Source organism: Panthera leo, chromosome D3, assembly GCF_018350215.1.
Source record: "Panthera leo isolate Ple1 chromosome D3, P.leo_Ple1_pat1.1, whole genome shotgun sequence".
Classification (NCBI taxonomy): domain Eukaryota; kingdom Metazoa; phylum Chordata; class Mammalia; order Carnivora; family Felidae; genus Panthera; species Panthera leo.
In genome coordinates, this window is record NC_056690.1 from 13,548,360 (window position 1) to 13,568,845 (window position 20,486).

Below are 20,486 nucleotides of genomic sequence, written 5' to 3' on the forward strand. Positions count from 1 at the left end.
AGAAAACAGCTCCTTGTTTTTATTACAAAAAGAATCCTCACTGGACTCATATGCCCCACACCACAACCTCTTGACTCACCTTTTGCTTCGTCATTGCTTAGTAATAGGCTTTGTGCACGGGTCACTGGACAATCCCTCCTGTTTGCTGCATAGGGTAGTTCTTGCTTTTTGCCCGAGAGCATCTCTGCTCCCCTGGTCTGGGACATTGGTAACAGCCCATTTTCTTAAACTCCCCTTCCATTGGAAGCAGGAGACTACGAAAAACTCTTTCCTTAACGTTCCTCTAATAGAGGATGGCTGAGTGAATCCAGTCTCCCTTCTTCCATTTCTGATCTCTTGGGAGGACCATCCAGAGGGGTCGTCTTCAAAAGGCTGCTTGGATGATCTCAGCGGGATGGAGTGTAAGTTGTGCACAGCAGGACCAACTCAAGATGGTCTTTGGATTAGCTGTCCCTCCTTCCTGTTTATTCCTTTCTTGGTACCCCACTCCTATTTTCCAGAAGCACTTCAACAAACAACTAGCTGCCTGCAAGCCCAGGTCTCAGGCTCTGTTTTCTAGGGGGATCCAGGCTAGGCTAACCTTCACTGTAGGAAGTTAGAATATACAGATAAAAACACTAACCCATAATCCTGCCCTCTAGAGAGCTCTTCTCTTTTGAGTGTATATTCTTCTTAAAAGCATACACACTTTAAATTTTTTTTTTTTAATGTTTATTTTTCAGAGAGAGACAGTGTGAGCAGGGGAGAGGCAGAGAGAAAGAGAGAGAGAGGGAGACACAGAATCTCACTCAGGCTCCAGGCCCTGAGCTGTCAGCACAGGGCCAGACGTGGGGCTCGAACCCATGAACTGTGAGATCATGACCTGAGGCGACGTAGGATGCTTAACGGATTGAACCACCCAGGTGCCCGAAATGCACATACACTTAGTAAGCAGTACTGGGATCATACTGTATTGTTTGTCCTGGGTTTCTTTCACTTGCCAGGTTATATTTTCAGTGATTAAATTTTCTCCATGTGATATTTAATAGCTGCACAGTATTTCATCGATGCATTATTTATAGAGCAGCTACTATGTCCCAGGCATAGTTTTGAGTGCTGAAGACTTAGCAGTGAACGAAGATCTCTGCTCTTGCGGAGCTGACACTCTAGTTAGGATCTTTCTTACATCCTAATGGGGCAAAACTTATTTAATCAATGGCCTATTGTCAGTTACTTCGATCGCTTCTGCTTTTCAGTATTAGAAAACAATGGTTCGGTGTACATCCTTGAAGGTATTCTTTGAATTCATCCTCCATTTTCTTCTCTTAGGATAAACTCGTAGAAATGAAGTTGCTGGAAGAAAGCAGATGTGAGTAAATGAGGTGCTGGGATTCCCACCTAGATGTCTGTCTGATTCTGGAGCTCAGGCTGTTGATAACCATGCTGTTAATTTCCCTGCATTGAAAAATCATGGTAATTAAAGTAGCCAATGGTTCCTAGCTGGCTTATGATTTAAAGAGGTCAGGTCTGGAGTTAAAATACATATATACACATACATATATATATATATATATATATATATACACACATTTTTTTTTTTTAATATGTATAATCAGAATCCTTGGTCTGCACATCACCAGCTGTGTGATTTTTTTTTTCTTTTTTTCTTTTTTGGCTCTGTTTCTTCATCTGTAAAGCCAGGACAATAGTTCTCATCCAGAGGGGTTGTTAGTAAATATTCATTGAATGCCTACTAATCTCCAGACTCCAAGCTAAGAATGGGCAGTCCAGTGGGAAAGGGAGATATTATAATTACACAGGGGCACCTGGGTGGCTCAGGGGGTCGGGTGCCCACTTGATTTCTGCTCAGGTCCTCATCTCAGGGTTAGTGGGATGGTGCCCCGCCTCAGGCTCTAAGCGCTGACAGCTGGGAGCCTGCATGAGATTCTCTCCCTCTCGCCTTGTCCCCCCCCACCTCTACCGTGCGTGAGTGTGCGTGCTCTCGTTCTCTCTCAAAATAAATACATAAACTAAAAAAAAAATTTACACAAATACAAAATTACAAACTGTTCTGTGTTATGAGAAGTATGGGATGCTATAGGAATGAATAACCAGGTGACCCCGTTTTGGGTGGAGGGGGAAGGAGTTTAAGTCAGGTGGGAGCTGAGCTATGAAAGATGTATAGGCCTTAACTAGGTCAAGGGGGAAGCAAAATTCCCGGAGAAGGAAATAGCAGTTACAAAGCATTTGGAAGATGGAATGCGATTGTATGTGCCTTCCTTTCCTATCTCCCTTGTAGTTCCTTCTGGAAATGTCTCTTAGATCTTCCCAGGGCTGGTTTCTCTTCTCCTTTAGCTCTTAGTGCGGATGACATCTCCGAGATGCCCTCCCTGAACATCCCTGTAAAGTCAACCGCCCCCATCCCCACCCTGTGCCTCATTTTTCCTTTATTTCCTTAACAGTTACCACTGATTCAAACTTTCCTGTTCATTTGTGGAAGGTCTCCTCCCCCTCTTACCCCCCCCCCCCCAAACTTGAAACCCCAAGAGGGGAGGGATATTGCGGGGTTTTAGGATTTAAATGCTGAATCCTCAGCTCCTGGCAGCTAGTAGTTGCTCAATTGCATGTTCGATGAATGAAGAAACGGTGCTTGGGGTCAAGTCCGCGCTTGACAAAGGTGCCAGGAGGGAAGCGGAGAGGCTGGGCGCCCGGGTCCCGCCTCTGGGCTCGGCCTGGGGCAGCGCGAGCCACCTCTGCCGGGGACCGCTCGAGGGGCGCGCCGGGGGCGGGGCCGCCCACCCGGAACTCGGGTGCGGCGGCGGCGCGGGTTTCCGGCCGCGGCGGACACTTCCCGCGGAGGGACTGTCCCGTGGCAGCCGGCGGGCCGAGAGCGACGCGGAGGGCGGGGAGCGGCGGCGGCGATGGACGACCACAGCCTGGACGAGTTCCGCCGGCGCTGGCAGGAGGAGCTGGCGCAGGCCCAGGCGCTCAGGAAGCGGCGGCGGCCCGAGACTGCAGAGCGGCGGCCGCGACGGTCCGAAGTGGCTCTGGGGCGCGGCGAGCAGGCCTCGGGGTACCTGGCGCTGGCCCAGGGCCTCCTGGAGGGCGCGGGGCGGCCCCCGGCTCCGCGGGCCACCCGGGCCGAGAGGCAGGACGCGGCGAGCCGCTCCCGCTCCCCTCCGGCCCGCGAGGCCGCGGGGGGCGGGGAGCAGCTGGTGGACCAGCTCATCCGAGACCTGGTGAGTGGCTTCAGCCTCCTGCCGAGGTCCGGGCCTGCCCCGGCCACACACCCCTGCAACGAAATGGAAAGTAACTGCCACCCGGGGTCTGTGCATGCACAGAGTATCTCTGGAAGTGGTAGTTTCCACCATGGGTGACTTTGTTTTCCCATCTTGGTAGTAGTGTCTGCAGACCTTTTTTGGATAGCACTACTGGGTTGGGGGCGTTGTTATCGTAAACCTAATGGGTAGAAGTCAGGGATACTCCCGAACATCTTGCGTGTATAGACAGCGCCCAGAAGAAAACGATCCAGCCCCTAGTGTCAGTATCAGCTGGCGAACTCCTGCTCTTCAAGAACTCCTGTAACTTAACAAGGGTTGCCTTTAGGGAGGCAGGAGGTCTCAGGACGGTTAGGAAGCAATTCTTTTTATTCTGTAGAATGTTCGTATTACTCATTTTTTCCCAATTGCACATGTATTCATAAAGCAGGAAAGGAAAAATCCTTTGGGCACTACCATTGGCATGGAGGTGCTTTCTGGTTTTGTGCACATGGATCCTTTCGGAGGATCTGCAGAGAAGCTGGGGACCCTCTCTCCCCTAAAGAAGGCCCCCTTTACGAAGTTGGCATGGGCAGGATCACCTGAAACACATCCATGGTTAAGGGTTACGGCAATACAGCAGGTTTTAGTGGTTCAACTTAAATTAGGCTTAAGCCTTCTACAGCCTCCCAGTTTAGAGTAATTGTGTAATTGGCAAAAGCTGTTTTGAGAAAAAATGGTTTATTTAACAGTTCTGTTCAAATAACATTAATAGCTATTGGGGTTTTCACCAAGTTTCTGGTCCTGTGCTCTGCCTGTCTCTAAGTTGAGAGAAGCTGTGTGTGTGTGTGTGTGTGTGTGTGTGTGTGTGTGTGTGTGAGAGATGTGAATTACAAGCTCTCCTTTAATGTGAACAATTCTCGTATATATGAAAATTCTTGCTGGCGTCACTTCTGCTTCTATAAGAAGTGGGTCATCACTAAGGAAGTCTGGCAGATGTAAAAATAATCTTTGAATGCCTTGGTAAGGTGGTTTAGCACCAGATGAGTTGGTCAGGCCAGTCCAGATCTATGCAGAAGTTATTCCCTGGGAAATAGATTTGTAGACTAAGGCAAGACCAGCCCATGGAGGTAGAGAGAAACAGGAAAGTGGATTGTTAGGACCGAGGCACGGTTGGGGGCCTGCCAGTTAAAATCCAACCTACTGAATGTGGCAGTGTCTTCAGGCTTCATAAGAATCCTGGGAAGTACCTGTTGTTAGTCTCCTTTTATGAATGAGGATGTTCAAAAACATTTTGTGTAACTGTTCCAGGGATACCTAGATGATAAGTTCTGGGGATTAAATTTGGATCCAGGTCTCATGGACTCTAAATTTCACCAGCTAGGAGTTTTGCAAACCTGACTGAGTGTAGGAATCCCCTTTGCTTTATTAAAAGACAGGTTCTGGTCTGTACCTAGACCTGCCTAATCAATATCCAGAGGAGGCTTCTAGAAATGTGATGTTTGAGATGGTCAGGCAATTTTGAGACCTTGTTCTCTGCTGCACAGTTTCTTTTGGTTTACTGTCTTGACTCTTAAAGGCTTTCTAGCCCTAATACTTCTGAGGGATAGGCATTGATACCAAAAATAGTGGAGCCCTAAATGAAGTGTTCTAGAAATGGAGGGGGCCTGCCTACTGTAGGATCCCAGGGGCGTACTGGCATCAGAGTTTATTTAAAAAAAAAAAAAAGCCTGCCCTGGAATGCATGCCCATGATCTCCTCTGTCGCCAGAATCCCCACATCAGGTACTGCTGGGCTCTACATCCTACGAACATGCAACCTTCAGGGCGCTTTTTTTTTTTTTTAAGTACTTTAAAATACTATAAATAAAATTATGGCTATAAATAAAATTACTCGCTTTCTCCTTGGTACTGCTTTAAGGGTTTAAAGACCTTCTTCAGTTCTCCCAACAACCCTCTTCCGTGGCTATTATTAGCCCCATTTGACAGATGAGCATTAAGAAAGTAATTGAGGGGCGCCTGGGTGGCTCAGTCGGTTAAGCGTCCGACTTCAGCTCAGGTCACGATCTCACGGTCCATGAGTTCGAGCCCCGCGTCGGGCTCTGGGCTGATGGCTCAGAGCCTGGAGCCTGCTTCCGATTCTGTGTCTCCCTCTCTCTCTGCCCCTCCCCCGTTCATGCTCTGTCTCTCTGTCTCAAAAATAAAATAAACGTTAAAAAAAAAAAATTAAAAAAAAAAAAGTAATTGATTTTCAGGGGCAGTCAACCCACTCAGTATCTTAATGTGAGAAATGATGGTAACCTTTATAGAAAAGGCTTCGATTCCTAGATCAGTGGTTGTAAGCCCCAAAGCCCAGAGGTCAAGCAGATAATGCAAAGGTAGCCTAGGTATGGCTTATTCCCTCCTTTTTCCTAGTTCATCGGGTGTCTTGTTAGGTATCTTTTCCAGGTTCCAGTCATATACCTGTAATGCTTCGATTCATGATGGCTAGCTTTTTTTCTTTTTCTTTAATTTATCTACTCTGTATACCCAACTTGGGGCTCAAACTCACAACCCTAAGACCAAGAGTCACATGTTCCACCAGCTGAACCAGCCAGACATCCCATGATGGCTATCATTCTTTTTGTCACATTAAATATTAAACATGACTGTGTAGAAATGACTTTCATGATATCCCTAAAAAATACTTAAATGTTTTTTCAAAGCCTCGTCCTCGTCTTGGTCTTGTTTTTCTCCTTTTGAAAGTTTTTTCAGGGGCGCCTAGGTGACTCAGTTGTTTAAGCATTTTGATACCTCAGTCTCACGACTGACTCATCATAGCCGTGAGGTCGTGCCCAGCATCGTGCTCTGTGCTGACAGTGTGGAGCCTGCTTGGGATCCTCTCTCTCCTCTTTCTCTCTCTGCCCCTCCCCTCCTCATCATACGTGCTCTCTCTAAATCATTAAATGTTTTTTTCTTTAAATCAAACCCTGCATAAAATCATAAATGTACAAGTTGGTGAGTTATCACGGGCGTACACATCCATGTAAACAGCACCCACATTTCAGAACAGCATTGTCAGCTCGTCAGAACCCCCAGCGTGTTCTCTTCTTTCACTCTCCCCTGACTTCTAACACTTTATTTTAATTTTGTCTGTTTTTGAACTATAAGTAGAATCCTACATCTCCTGTGTCTGATTCTAGCACGTAGCATCATGTGTGAGATTCATCCCTATGAACATGTCCTGTTTTATTCTGTTGATGGGCATTCTTTTTTTTTTTTTTTAATTTTTTTTTCAACGTTTTTTATTTATTTTTGGGACAGAGAGAGACAGAGCATGAATGGGGGAGGGGCAGAGAGAGAGGGAGACACAGAATCGGAAACAGGCTCCAGGCTCCGAGCCATCAGCCCAGAGCCCGACGCGGGGCTCGAACTCACGGACCGCGAGATCGTGACCTGGCTGAAGTCGGACGCTTAACCGACTGCGCCACCCAGGCGCCCCTGTTGATGGGCATTCTTGATAAGTAGTTCAACAGCCAGTTTGGGACTGTTGGGAGTAGTGCTGTGAATGCTTTGCATATCTTTTGGAATATGCGTACCCATTTTTCTTGGGTACACACCTAATCATGGAATTGCTGGGTCATAGGTATGCAGATGTTCAGCCTTAGTAGCCACTGGCAAACAATTTTCCAAGGTAGTTACAGTGGTTTTCCTGCCTGATAATAAGTGTGTAGATTATGGTATTTCACTTTCTTCTTTGCCATAAACATAACCGCATCTAACTGAGATGATGTATGGCAACTGAACTTGACCTCCACGTGAGTGAGATGAGAAAGTGATAATTTGGGGAATACACACTGTAGCTGGGCTAAAGGTGGGAGCCACTGCCCATGTCAACTGGTTGTTTCCTTATGGGAATGTGGTCCCAGTGTGGCCGCCTTCAGACTTTTGTAATTGGGAATGTTTATTTTTATGTGGACTCTGTCCGTTTTTGCAACACAACAAACACCCAAGACTTTGGCCTAAAACACCGGTATTTAGCTCAGGGCACCTGGGTGGCTCAGTCTGTTGAGTGTGCAACTCTTGATTTTGACTCAGGTCATGGACTCACGGTTTGTGAGAGCAAGCCCCGTATCGGGCTCTGTGCTAACAGTGCAGAGCCTGCTTGGAATTCTCTTTCTCTCTCTCTCTCTCCCTCTCTCTCTCTCTCTCTCTCTCTCTCTCTCTCTCTCTCTCTCTGCTCCTCCCCTGCTTCCTCTCTATCTCTCTCTCAAAAATAAATAAAAATTAAAAAAAATCACAGAGCATTAAAAAAAAAAAAAACAAAACCAAAAACACACACCAGTATTTAGCTCACCATTTTGCAAAGTGGCAATTTGGGCCGGGCATGGGTGGGTTCACTCAGATGTCTAAGGTTAGCTGCTGGTTAGCCAGGTAGCTTCGCTTTGGGGGGCTGGCTAGTTGTTGAGTACGTGTGCATTCGTTATAGGTCTCATCATCCAACAGGTGAGCCCTGGGTGGGCCTTCTCAGAGCTCTTAGAGCAAGAGGAGGGCACATTGTAATGCCCAAGTGCTTTCAAAGTCTCTGGCCAGGTCATCCTTGTTACTGTCACGTTGGCCAAAGCAAGCCATATGGCCAAGTCTGGAGTTCACGTGGAGTCACCCGGTGCCTGGATACAGGGAGGAATGAACGAAGCAGAGGCCATTAATGCCCTCTATCACTCAAATCCTTCCTGTTTGTAATTGTTGGTAACGAATACAAAAAAATTTTAAGTACTAACACTGTGGGTTAAATGAAACCTGTGGGCCAGGTCTGCCTTGGGTTAGGAGTTTGTGATCCTTGCCTTTGTTTTCCAAAGAATCCTTATTTGATCCATGCCTGGCTCCTGAAAAGGAAGATTTAGTTCCGTTTGAGACGCCCCAGAAACTGACAGGTTGATCCAGTTGACGTGACAGAGAAGGAAAAATCCGGTGCCGCCTCCTCACACCCCCTCTCGCCGGGCACTGCCCCACCACCTTCGGTGCGCTCTGTCGTGCCAGCCCACCCCGCCGTACCTCACCTGACGCAGCCTCTTTCACTTCAGAGTTCTCAGTATCCTCACTGGAGTGAGAGCCAGCTAGTAAGTTAGCAGTCGGGAGTCTTTGCCTTCGGAGGAATTAGGCGAACAGCACTGCCTGACGGTGTCGGGCTGGGTGTCGGCCAGACCTTCGAGGGACAAGCACAGCTGAGCTAAAAAGTCTTGAGCTGCATCTTCACTTGTGAAGCTTTAAGTAACGGCCCTGAGAAGCCGTGTGCTTTTAGGTGATGAATGGGAACATCTGAACTGTCTTTTTAGTTTAGGGTTTTTTAACTGGTGAAAGAAATGCTACGGCCCTGGACAGAATTTCAGAGGCAGTAGGCACTCTTTTTTTCTTCCATTTCTCTCTCCGTTACCTCCAACTTCTCCATGGTCATGGGGCACTTGAGCAAAATTGCAAGTATGCTTCTTTCTTGGAATCTGTGATGTCCAGTTGCTTGGTCCTGTTTCTATTTAGGTGATATGTCCGGCTTGGAGCCACAAGGAATCAGCGCCAAACTCAAAGTGGCTTCAGAAACCCAAACTGGAATCTCTTGACTCAAATAACTGAAAATTCCAGGTGGTGGTGGTTGGTCTGGGTGCTTAGATGATGCACCTGGAAATCTCTGCGGTCCTGCTTTCCTTTTTTGTTTGTTTGTTTGTTTACTTATTTAGAGAGAAAGAGTGCGTGAGTGTGGGAGAGGGGCAGAAAGAGAGGGAGAGAGAGAATCCCAAGCAGACTCCACCCTGAGCGTGGAGCCCTCCACAGGGCTCCATCTCACAACTGTGAGATCATGACTGAGCTGAAATCAAGAGTCATACACTTAACCGACTGAGTCACCCAGGCGCCCCCTCTTTTTGTCTCTGTTCACAGGAAGATTCTCCCCTCCTTGAAATAAAATGACTACCAGCAGCTCCAGTCTTACCTTCTGTTTGCTTCTAACAGGAGAAAGGGAGCATCTGTTTTCTGCAGAAGTTACGAACTTAAATTCCCATTGGTCCAGACTGGATCATGTGTTCATCCTCAGGCCGGTCACGGGCTCAAGTTGGCCAGGCTTGTGTCCGCTGCCCACTCCTGATGATCAGGGCGGAGGGGTCAGCCTCACTGAACCATGTAGTCCAAGTGTGGCAGTCAGGTGGTTTCCTAAGAGAAGAGGGAGTGAATTTTGGGCAGGAAACAGCAGAGACAACAGATATCCATCTTAGGTGGGGTTTGGAACAGCCCTAACTATGAGAATGTATGTGTTTTCTAATTGCCAAACGTATTGATCACCTGGGGGCTGGGGAATCAATAGTAAACAGAATGGACAGTCTCTGACCCGAGAAGCCCGTAGTCTTGCTTCTTTTAACTGAAAGCATGGCATTAATGAAAGCTATAGGCCTGGTTACGGGTCTAGGCTCCGGAGTCAGGCGGACCCATGTTCAAATTCAGACTCTGCTAACTGCCTGTTTGACGTTGGACAAGTTAACTTACTCTGCCTTACTTATCAAATGAGGATGATGCTAATGCCTGTCTGGTGAAGAGACTGTGAAACAAAACCTGGAATGTCCTAGCACAAAGCCTGGCATGCAGTGAGCAGCCAACAAATTCAAGCTGGTCCTGTTATTTAAAAAACTTTTTTTTAATGTTTGTTTATTTTTGAGAGAGAGAGAGAGCATGAGCAGGGGAGGGGCAGAGAGAGAGGAAGGCACAGTATCTGAGGCAGGTTCCAGGCTCTTGAGATGTCAGCACAGAGCCCCATGCAGGGCTTGAACTCACAAACCGCGAGATCATGACCTGAGCCAAAGTCGGACACTTAACCGACTTTGAGCTACCCAGGCACCCCAAAGCTGGTCCTATTAGTATCATTACTATTGCAGGAGAGTTCACTCTGCTCACTTCCTCTTTGCTAAGACTTCTCACCGATCAGCCCCTGCCACCCTCCTCCTTGGATTGGGAGTCCCTGGAGGGCAGGGCCTCCTGTCTTACTCCTGTCCCCTCACCTCTAGTACTCCGTGCAGTAGGGGCCCCAACTACATTTGTTGCATTGAAATAACCTGGGCAGAATTCCTGCTCCCAACAGCAGTGTTACAGAGAGGCTCTAGGGTTGTTAGAACCCCTGGGAATGTTCAAACGTTCTTCAAGTTAAGATTGGGGTTTTCAAGCCTGATAAAGTTTTAATAGTGCTGGCTGATCTGTATTGTTCACCATGTCAGTATTTGGTTTGTCAGAACCTACAGCTTTGCTGTCAGCAAGATCAGTTTGATGGCTTAGCTTCCTTCTGCTTTTAAGTTAGCAATGAGTGAGGAAAGTTGCTAATCTGCACTGAGGCAAACAATCGGGTGTAAACTCCTGACCTGGTTGAGCTGGGACAGCTTCCCTTCCTCTTTGCTGCCCTCTGTCTTCTCTTTAATGTTCACCTTGGGTTCTGTCTCTTGCGTTAACTCTTCTCTGATCTCTCCAGCCCAGATTTCTCTTCCTTCTTTGTTCCCTCAATGGAAAAATTCTTACTATCCATGCGATTCATTTTTTTTTCCTGTTATGGATTAGGAGGTCTCTGCTTGGGCACCCTTTGAAATGGCCTCTGTGTATACCAGAACAACTTGTAACGTAGGTCATTTCTTCATTGGAAGATTCTGTTGGTGGAAGCAGCTTGGGCTTTATTCATTCATTCCACAAATATTTATTAAGTGGCTTCTTAGTACCAGGCACTGTTCTAGGCATGGAAGTTACAGCCACGAACAAGACCGAAAGGATCCATACCCTTATACAACTTACGTTCTGGAGAGAGGTAGACAATGAACAAATAATTGTCAGATAATGGTCTGGAGAAAAATTAAGCAAGTAGGAGGAATCGAGTGTGTAAGTTTTGGGAGAGAGGCTATAATTTTATTTTTTTTAAATTTTTTTTTTTAATGTTTATTTATTTTTGAGACAGAGAGAGACAGAGCATGAGCAGGGGAGGGGCAGAGAGAAAGGGAGACACAGAATCTGAAACAGGCTCCAGGCTCCGAGCCGTCAGCACAGAGCCTGATGCGGGGCTCGAACTCACGAACTGTGAGATCATGACCTGAGCCGAAGTCGGACGCTTAACCGACTGAGCCACCCAGGCGCCCCGAGAGGCTATAATTTTAAATAGCACTGTTCAAGAAGGCCTTCCTGAAGACTCACGCTTCGTGGAAGGAGATGAGGAAGCAAGCGTGAAGAGATCTGGGGGAGGGGATTCTCGGCAGAGAACAGCAAATGTGGAGGTTTTGTGGTGGCCAAGGTCGGCTGGCCTTGTGGCCTGTGTGACCTATGGAATTTAAAATTCTTAATCTTTTTTGGGGCACTTGGGTGGCTCAGTTGGTTAAGTGTCTGACTTTGGCTGAGGTCATGATCTCCCGGTTCATGAGTTTGAGCCCCGCATCGGACTCTCTTTTGTCAACATAGAGCCAGCTTCGGATCTTCTGTCTTTATCTTCCTCTCTCTGTCTCTCTGTCTCTCTGTCTCTCTCTCTCTCTCTCTCTCTCTCTCTCTGCCCTTCCCCAGCTCATTCTCTCTCTCTCTCTTTCTCTCTCTCTCTCTCTCTAAATAAACTTTAAGGATGTTATTTTTTTATTTTTTTAATCCTTTTCCAACAAGGGCCTCCCCTGTTTTGTTTTACGTGGGGCTCCACAGATTATATAGCCAATCCTGATGGTAGGAACGTCCTTGGAGTGGTTAGGACACTTGACATGAAACTATTTGCTCTTCTCACAAATGAATCCATGTGCACACTGGTCCAAGTTTCTGACTAGGGAGCTGCCCCTTCACCTGTCTTACCTCCTTTCTGGGTCCTTAAGCTCCGATCCCGGTTTATTTAATTTTTTTTTAAATTCGTATTTATTTTAAGAGAGTGAGAGTGAGCAGGGGAGGTGCAGAGAGGGTGAGAGAGCGAGAATCCCAAACAGGCTCCATGCCCAGCATGCAGGGCCCGATGCGATGCTCGAATTCACAAACTGTTGAGATCATGACCTGAGCCGAGATCTAGAGTCGGATGCTTAACCGACTGAGCCACCCACGCGCCCCAGATTCCAGTTTAAACTGCGACTTTGAAGGCAGAGCTCCCGCCTCTCTTGCCTCCCACCGGCTTCTTTTGCTGCCACGCCAAGCGCTCGCTCCCGGTCCTTTAGATTGGCATTTTCTGCCTCCGTCCCTTGCCAGAGTGCCCAGCCGAATCCTACCAGTAGGTGGTGAATGAGAATTGTCCTTGAAGTTGGAAAGCCTGTTTAAAAAAAAAAAAGTCCCTCGGACCTTAGTCGTGTGTCTGCTGTGTGCAAGGCAGCGTGCCGCTTAGACCGTGCAGTGTTACGTTTCTGTCTCCACGCATACAGTCGACAGAAACCTAAACATTTTTTGCCCTTTCTCCTCGAGAGGTACGGGGATTAGGTTAAATGTGAAGAGATAACTTGGCTTTTTGTGGACTGTTCTGGAGCTTAACCACTCCTTGCCCGGCTTCTTTGGAGAAATGCTTCTCAAGTTCTAAATAGCTGACTTCCTAATGAACTTTGGAATACCTTCGGGGACCGTTTATGTTGCCTTTCGTAGTCGCCTGTTTTGATGCTGTTCCATGGGACGATGACTTCTCTCTCTCAAAGATTTGAGCCGTATGAGTGTAGACATCCTTTCTTAACACATTTGCCACCAGCACCTGGGATGGCCCTGATTCCAGATTGTGTTTTGAACAGCGAGCACCTTGTTTCCAAAGTGTGTTGCTTTGCTGTGTCTGTGAAAATACCACAAACTTATTGTAAAAATACTTGGGGATTTGAGAAGAAGAAGAAAACAAATCCTGTAATGCCGTTGCTCAAAGGCGACTACTGCTGCTAACATTTATTTGGTGTACTTTGGGCTTTTTTTTTTTTTTTTTTGGTACGAATAAGAATATGTATTTCAAGACCACTGTGGGATTGTGAACAAATGCCTATTTATCTGGACGGTGTTTCAGACCCTGTTTCTTTTTTTGGAAGAAGACCCGGGTGAACCCAGCACTCCTCTGTTCTGGTTGGGATTGTGTGGTCCTGCCGTACTCCACGTTTGCAGGAGGCAGAGAATGGAGAGAAATTCCTTTAGAAAAGTGTCCTGTCAGCCACAGATGGAGCAGAAATACTACTATGTCTGTTGTGTGTCTGAGGTGTTCTTCTCTGTTCCTTTGGACACCACCTAGAGAGATCTGGAGTGTTCTGTTTGCCCTGGAGATGTCCACTGGGGACAAACGTGGAGTCTGTTTCTTCACTTCTCACTGATTTTGGCTCTTAATAATTACCCCTTCTTCTTCTAAACCAGAGAAGACAGATTAAATTTCTAACAGTAAGGCACAAAACCAATCCATTTACAGAATTAGTCTTACATTAGCACATAGGAGTACAAATCAGCCTCCCCGGGGATGGATCTGTTTGCAATTTCTTTTAGCATTTTTGGAGGAAGTCCAGTAGACTTTGGGAAAATCTACTGTTCACTGACTTTGAATTAACAAAGTAACATGAGCCCTTTGTGGGGTTTGTGTGGGTTTTCTTTTCTTTTCTTTTCTTTTTTTTTTTTTTTTTTTTTTTGCTTGAGTGGGAAAGGATTGTTTTTAATCCACCTATGATTTAGGGTTGTGGTTCTCAACTTCTAGTGTGCATGAGGATCCCTGAGGAAGAGCTACTTGAGCCTCACCCCTGGAAATTTGGAGTAATAGGCAATTTGGGGCATTTTTTTTTTTTTTTTTTAACTCCACAGATGGTCTTGATATGTAATACAGGACAAGAGTCACCATAGTGGTAAAGAATCAATATTTGAGCCATAAAGAGTTAAAAGCCCAGTTGTGTTTTATCCACATGATGTTTTTCCTCAAATTCAAAACCGTGTTAATACATCGATATATTAGTTTTCTGTAGCATTATTGGCCATTGTCACGTTGCTTGGGCTATAAAATTAATGGGAAGCGATTCTCTCTAAACATTGTAGTCCTGTGGCCCTTTTTGTAATGTGACCAGTTTTCCACGTTAATATTTCTTCATTCTTGGGATATCTCTGTTTCTGAAATGTCAACTTGTCCCTTTCCATGTTTGAAAGTTCATATAGATACAAAATTGGTTCACGTGGCCTATAACTTTTCAGATGGCTGTGTGTTTCAGGAAGGCCTAGGTGGAAATCTCCTAGCATCCTTTATATTATAAGGTATTTCTCTGCATACTGGTAGCAAATGGTGTTTTTTTTACTTCTGTTTCTAAACTGTGGGAAGTGCCAGATGGGAGTGCTTAAGTCCTGGTAGGTTGTGTGTAGTTAGTGGGCTAGTACCTCTGTCCAGGATGTGGCTCCACATCCTTGTCAAATCCTGGGTCCCTATAAGAGAATTGCGTTTTCAACCACAGGGTCAAACATGCTTCTAACTCTCAATCTTTGGTAAGGTGTTTCCCAAGTGATGGGTTACTAATAACAAAGCGACAGTTATGAGTGACTTATTTAACCTTGAATCTACTCTGGATTGTTTTGTCTTTTGGGTGTCATAATGTCCCTATAACTTCATTCCACTTCCTCGAGTGGAGGAAAGGGAAGTGGGTTAGCTAGGCTCCTGTCTCCACAGTTGTGCAGCAGAGCCTTTGGGAATGTGCTCAGTACAGGACTGTCCTGGATCACATCTGCTGCTTTGGGAAGACAGGTTGGATTTTTCGGGAAAAAGATTCTGGGTTGGAGATCTGCGGGCAGGCAGTTGAGCAGGTTGGCCTTTCCCAGAAGTCCCGAACTGAGGCAAGGGGGCCAAGCCTTTGTCCCTAGGTATTGACTGGTCACTGGATGTGGGCTCCAGGAGGGGATGTAGCCTTGGACAAGGCAGCTTGTTTGACCAAGGGCGGTGCCTAGGAAGGGACTCTGCTGTCAGGCTGAGCCAGTGAGCCATGAGCAGGAAGCACTGTGCCCATCTGGGGGAATGGGTGTTAGGGACCCACAGGTAGAGTCTGAGAGACCCCTGCAGCATCCACTACACGGACTGGTGATAAAGATGTCTTGCCAAAAAGATTCCAAGTGTGCAGCCTGAAACTTCAGCCTTCGATCTCCTGACCTTGCGGGTCTCTGTAGGTCTTGAGAGGTGGACCTTCCTTTAGCACATCGGTTTCTTTCCTTCCCTGCCATTCCCCAACCAGTGGTAGCAACAGGGAGGGTTGTTCACATGAGTCTGGAATCTGATCTGTTGGGGGTTGACAGTCATTTTGGAGTTTAGACGTTGTAATTCTCGGGGCACAGTGATTTTTAAGAAGTGTGGCTTTGTAATGTTTGTGTTTACATAATTATAATTCATTGCGGTGAAGTTCAGTTCTCAAGACGCATCGTCACAGGTACATTAACAGTGAGCCCAGCATGGCATCTCAGCTAATTTGTTGGCGTGCGGGACATTACACCCCTGACTGGTCATCTGCTCTCGCTGGTGGCTACACTGTTGTCTTCCACTGTGCACTAAAGCAGATCCTTCTTTGGCTATTACCGTGGTATAACCTTTTAAAATTGGTGATTCTCTTGGAAAGTTTCTCTGGAAAAAGACCTGTCGTATGGACACTCCCATCGTTCAGACTCCTGAATACTTCATGTCCGCGTGCCTTCCCCTCTCCACTGTCGCCAGCTGTCCTTTGCTTCTGGTAGGACAGGGGGAGACCGCTTTTCTGTGTAAACAGCACGTAGAGGAGCCCCGTGGAATGTGGACCTAATCAGCCAATACTTGTTGAAAGGGAACAAGAGAGCTGGGGTGCCACTCCAGGAAGGAAGATGGCAGTATTAATCAGGTATTGTATGCTTTGCTCTGATACTTGGCCCGCCCACACCCTTCCTGTGTACCGTTTCGCTTTATTCTTGTAACTCTCCCAAGTAGGTGCATTCTCCTTTAGAGACAAAGCCGAGGCTCGGATGTATTTAGGGATGTATTTAGCGTGGTCACGTGGTTACTCAGCTGGCAGAACCAAGGTTATCAGTTTGACTCTTGGTCCTGAACCTCCATCCCAGAGGTCACCATGGTTGGGATCAAGGAGGAAGGCGGCAGGGCAGAGGCGCCGTTCTCCGGGAGAATAGAGGATTGGCCATCTCGATGAGCAGAAGAGGGGGAAGGAAGCCTCCTGCCACCAGAAGTGTGATTTTCTGTCCTAGGATAACTAAAAACAAAGGCGATTTGTCCTGCTTCATTACAGTAGTGTCACATCCAGAAAGCAGTTGATAGTCCCGAAGGGGGGACCGATGGAAGAAAGTGATGCCTGGCGTCTCTAACTGTGAAAAGCTCAACAGGAGTTCACTTTGCTCGAGTGCAGGCTTGTGTTGGCCTTCCTCCTTCTCGTATGAGGTTAAGGAAGGATAAGCATTTTTCCCTTGTTTCTCTACCAAGGAGGTAAAGTAGGCTCCTTCACCTTATCATGGTCCAGTAATCCAAGAGAAAGCAGAGGGAACTCCAGGGTCACAAATGACAGGCTGGCTCGTGTGTGGCTTTGCTCAGCTGGCAGTGGGTGACCCCCCCCCCCCCCCGCCCCCCACCGGGTTGTGTGAAGGAGTCTCCGGTTGTATCTGGGGCAAGTGAGAGAGAGCTGCCTCTTCCCCTCACGAATGAAGCCGACTAGCTGTAAGAGGGGACCTAGCCTGACAGCAGACTAATGACTTTCCGTTATGTTTTTAGGCGGGACCCCTTCGCCTGCTGATTACACTTGCAGATTTTTTCCCGTTTTGTTTTTCCATCTCCCCCTGTATGGCCAACATCTCTCTGCCGGTTTCACATTCTGCCCTGTCTTTGCCCCCAGAGAACTGTCAGCTCTTGCTCTGTTCCCTCCAGAGCTCCTTTTTGGCCTCGTACTCAGCCTTGCACTGTTGTTGCAAAGTCAACCCATTTCCTTCTTAGGCCTTCGCGTTATCTTTTAGCTCTGAGACTCCTAGATGAATGGAAACATGATCCAGAAAAATCTTTACCCTGGATCTTGGTCGGGTCTAAATCAGTGCTCACGTTCCCTTAAAAATGCCGAGATGGCTTTCAGCTTTCAGACTGTAGCTTGCGGTAGAGGACCGTCGTGTTCGGTGAATTACGAATTCGCTGGCAACCTACGAGTCACTGATGTCAGCCAGAGCTTATTAAAAATGAATTTTATTAAGTTCCATTGAGACCAACAGCCTGCTTTCCCTAGCTTTGCAGAAATACATACAAAAGTGAACTTCAGCAGGTGGATTTGGGAACAGGCAGAGAGGAACACACTCACTCTTGGCTCTCTTTGCGTTTCACCCTCCCGTTCCTTTGTGCTACCAGGATCGTCATGACAGCCTTATCTCTCAAATAAAGCCTGTTACCTCATCCCTAATTGCTTATCCAAAGGCAGGCGAGCTCTCATTTCTCCACATTAATAAATGACACCGAAGATCTGCATTGTTTGCACTGGCTCCCTCAGGTTCACCGGCGGGGGGCCCCTGAGTGCATTAGGAAACCCTGTGCTTCTCCAGCGGCGGAAGGGAGGCGGTGCTCACCTCCTTCAGGAGCAGCATTTCGTTTGTGTACTTCTCGCCCCCCATTTATAGCCCTGCTCCCCTGACGGGGGCCCCTTAGTGACCTACCTCGGTCAGCGCTTCTCTGGCTGCGGGTGCTCGCTGCCCTCCGGGGGGCGGGGGTGAAGTAAGAGTTGTCCTGGGGGGACCGGTGGCCCCTCCGATTCCAAAGCTCACCTTCTTGGCTACATACCGCTCAGCTTCCCTTAGAGGCCAAGAGCTTCCCGCAGCCTGTGCGCGGATGCCCGAGGCGTCCACCTCTCCCACCCCAGGTTGTCAGCTGGCGTCCTTGCTTCTCCTTTGTGAAGCCTTATGGGAAGTGGCCTTGCGGATTTTACAAGTGAAGAGTGAGGAGGGTGGGCTCGTGGCCATCCGGTTGTGAGTCCGTTCTGTGACTGCCCCGTGGAGTCATGAGACTGCGGGGCTCCCCCCGGGACGACAGCACCTCTCTCGTTCCCACCTCACGATATCTCTTGTCATCGAAAGGAGCATTTTCATTCCTCCGAATTGTAAGCTTCTTTCCCTTTTCTTCTCCTCAGAATGAAATGGATGACGTGCCCTTCTTTGACATCCAGCTGCCTTACGAACTGGCAATCAACATATTTCAGTATCTGGACAGGAAAGACCTGGGAAGGTGCGCACAGGTAAGCAGCCACTAAACTGGTGTTCAAGGTTGATTTCCACGCGAGACAAAAGTATAGGAAGCTCCTGGGTAACAGAACGTGACTTCCCAGAACTGCAGACTTGAAAGAAGGAAGGAATCAAGTAGCCGCTCTGCTTGAAGGAAAGCAACCCTGAACCTAAGGCTTCTGCTCCACATCTCCAGTTGGTGTTTATCTCTTTGTGACTGTCTGCTCAAGAGCTCTGTTCCCCCGCAGTCTCCGCAGGGTTGGCCTGTGGCAGTGTGCTCGTGACCGACGACTTTGTGCTCTGCTTCTCGAGCTAGCCTGAGCTGTTCGTGTCCTCGCTGTTTTTGATGCAGAGATGCCGCCGGCCCTTGGTCAAATCAAGCCAGTCATTAGGTTGGGAGCTGAGGGTCAGCCTGGGGACAAAACCGCGAAGTCGCGTTTTAGGCGTAGAGTCCAAATTGCCCTTTAAACACTAGAATCCCACTCAGTGAGGTGCGAGGCACCTGAGAACTGACACCCGCTGAGGGAATTGCAAATCGGTGTCCCCATCTCCGGCCTTCTGGGGCATACGCCCGTGGGGTGGCACGGTGGCAGATACCGTCCGGGCCACACTTCACTGTGTACGTGAATCCCAGGGGATCTTGATAAGATGCACATTCCAACTCAGGAGGTCCGGAGTGGGACTCATAGTCTGCGTTCCGAACCAGGTAATGTCAGCGTGGCTTTGGCCACACTTGGAGAGGCAAAGGTTTATGCCATTAAATTGGGTCTCTTGTTCACCTCTTTTTGGCAAAGAGTATAATTTCTCCAAAGACAAATATGATTGCTGACCATTTGGCTTTCACGGATAACTGTATTTCCCGGGAGAAAGAGTATCTGTTGTCCATAACTCCCAAAGAATTAATTTGTCTAATGGCTACCATTTCCTACCCCTGGATTCTAGACTGCATTTTACACACGTGTCTACACCTTTAAAAGAAAGATCTAGGTAAAATGGAGTGGTACTAAAACTCCAGGGATGCCTGGCTGGCTCAGTTGGAAGAGCATGCAACTCTTGATCTCGGGGTTGTGAGTTCAAGCCCCACATGAGGTGCAGAGATTACTGAAATAAATAAACTTTAAAAAAAAAAGTAAAAAACAAACAAACAAAACCCTAAAGCGCCAAGAACGTGGAGTTAAAAACATTACGGCAGCCTGAGAGGGTAAACTGTAGTGACCGGATTTAGACTCTGGAGGTCGCTACTCTGGCACTTCCGTGAAGTCCCAGAAAATACAAGGCAGTTTTAAAAGTTTCTGGCTTATGCTATTTTTTTATGAAGCAGTTTGCCTAACCAAAATTTTCTACCTAGATACGAATTTGAAAAAGTTTACAGTGTTCTTGACTGCCACACTATTACGTGGGGGTGTTCGCGACTGTTTTTTTTTTTTTTTTTTGATGCAGAGTCTGGAATCTTTAGGAATGATGGAAGGAATTATTCCAGGGCTAAAATTCACTAAATAAAAACGGACTGAAACGTAAACCATGCTCGGAGCCTATCAATCGCATTAAGCAAGAGTACCTATATTGTCTTCTTCTTTCCCTTGGAAATTGGATTTGTTCTATTCTAACTTTACACCTTGGCCCTGTTCCCAAGAGTTGAAAACAAGGGTGTAGCTAAATGAGTCCAACTCCTGGATTTCAGCCTGATGCTGTTAGCCGAAGTCTTGGAACAGGGTCTAATAGCTAGCTAGCTGTTTTCCACAAAGTCCGCATTAGATGATAAAATCTTCACTCTTGATAGGGAGCTGCTGTTCAAGGAATCATTTCTTTTAACATTGCTTTTTGCTCCCCCGCTTTGTAGAGGGCCATGTGGCTTTCACGTCTGCTGCTGGTTTTCTCATCCAAAGAGTTTATTGGTGAAAGATAGGATCTGGTGGAAGAAGAGATCCCCCTTTTGGTACAAGGGGGCTGCGTTTCAGGAGAGATTCGTTATGCTGGTGAGATTATTGTGCAGGTGTGAACGGTTTCATTTGCAGCACAGTGGTCCAATTGTCCACCAGAATTCTTCTCTCTTTGGCCAGTTGGGTTTGTTTTTTGTTTTTCCTTTCAATCTAATTTTTAG

The 20,486-nt window shown here is 47.2% G+C and overlaps 1 protein-coding gene across 1 annotated transcript in view; it reads left to right on the forward strand.

Annotated features, from left to right (window-relative positions):
- The first annotated feature begins 2,834 nt into the window (after positions 1–2,834).
- FBXW8 (F-box and WD repeat domain containing 8) overlaps positions 2,835–20,486 on the forward strand; it is a 118,478-nt gene continuing 100,826 nt past the window's right edge. The window contains exons 1-2 of the mRNA XM_042909566.1: positions 2,835–3,218; positions 18,295–18,399. Coding sequence (XP_042765500.1) covers positions 2,901–3,218; positions 18,295–18,399 — 423 coding nt within the window. The 5' untranslated portion in view covers positions 2,835–2,900. The remainder of the gene's footprint in view (positions 3,219–18,294; positions 18,400–20,486) is intronic.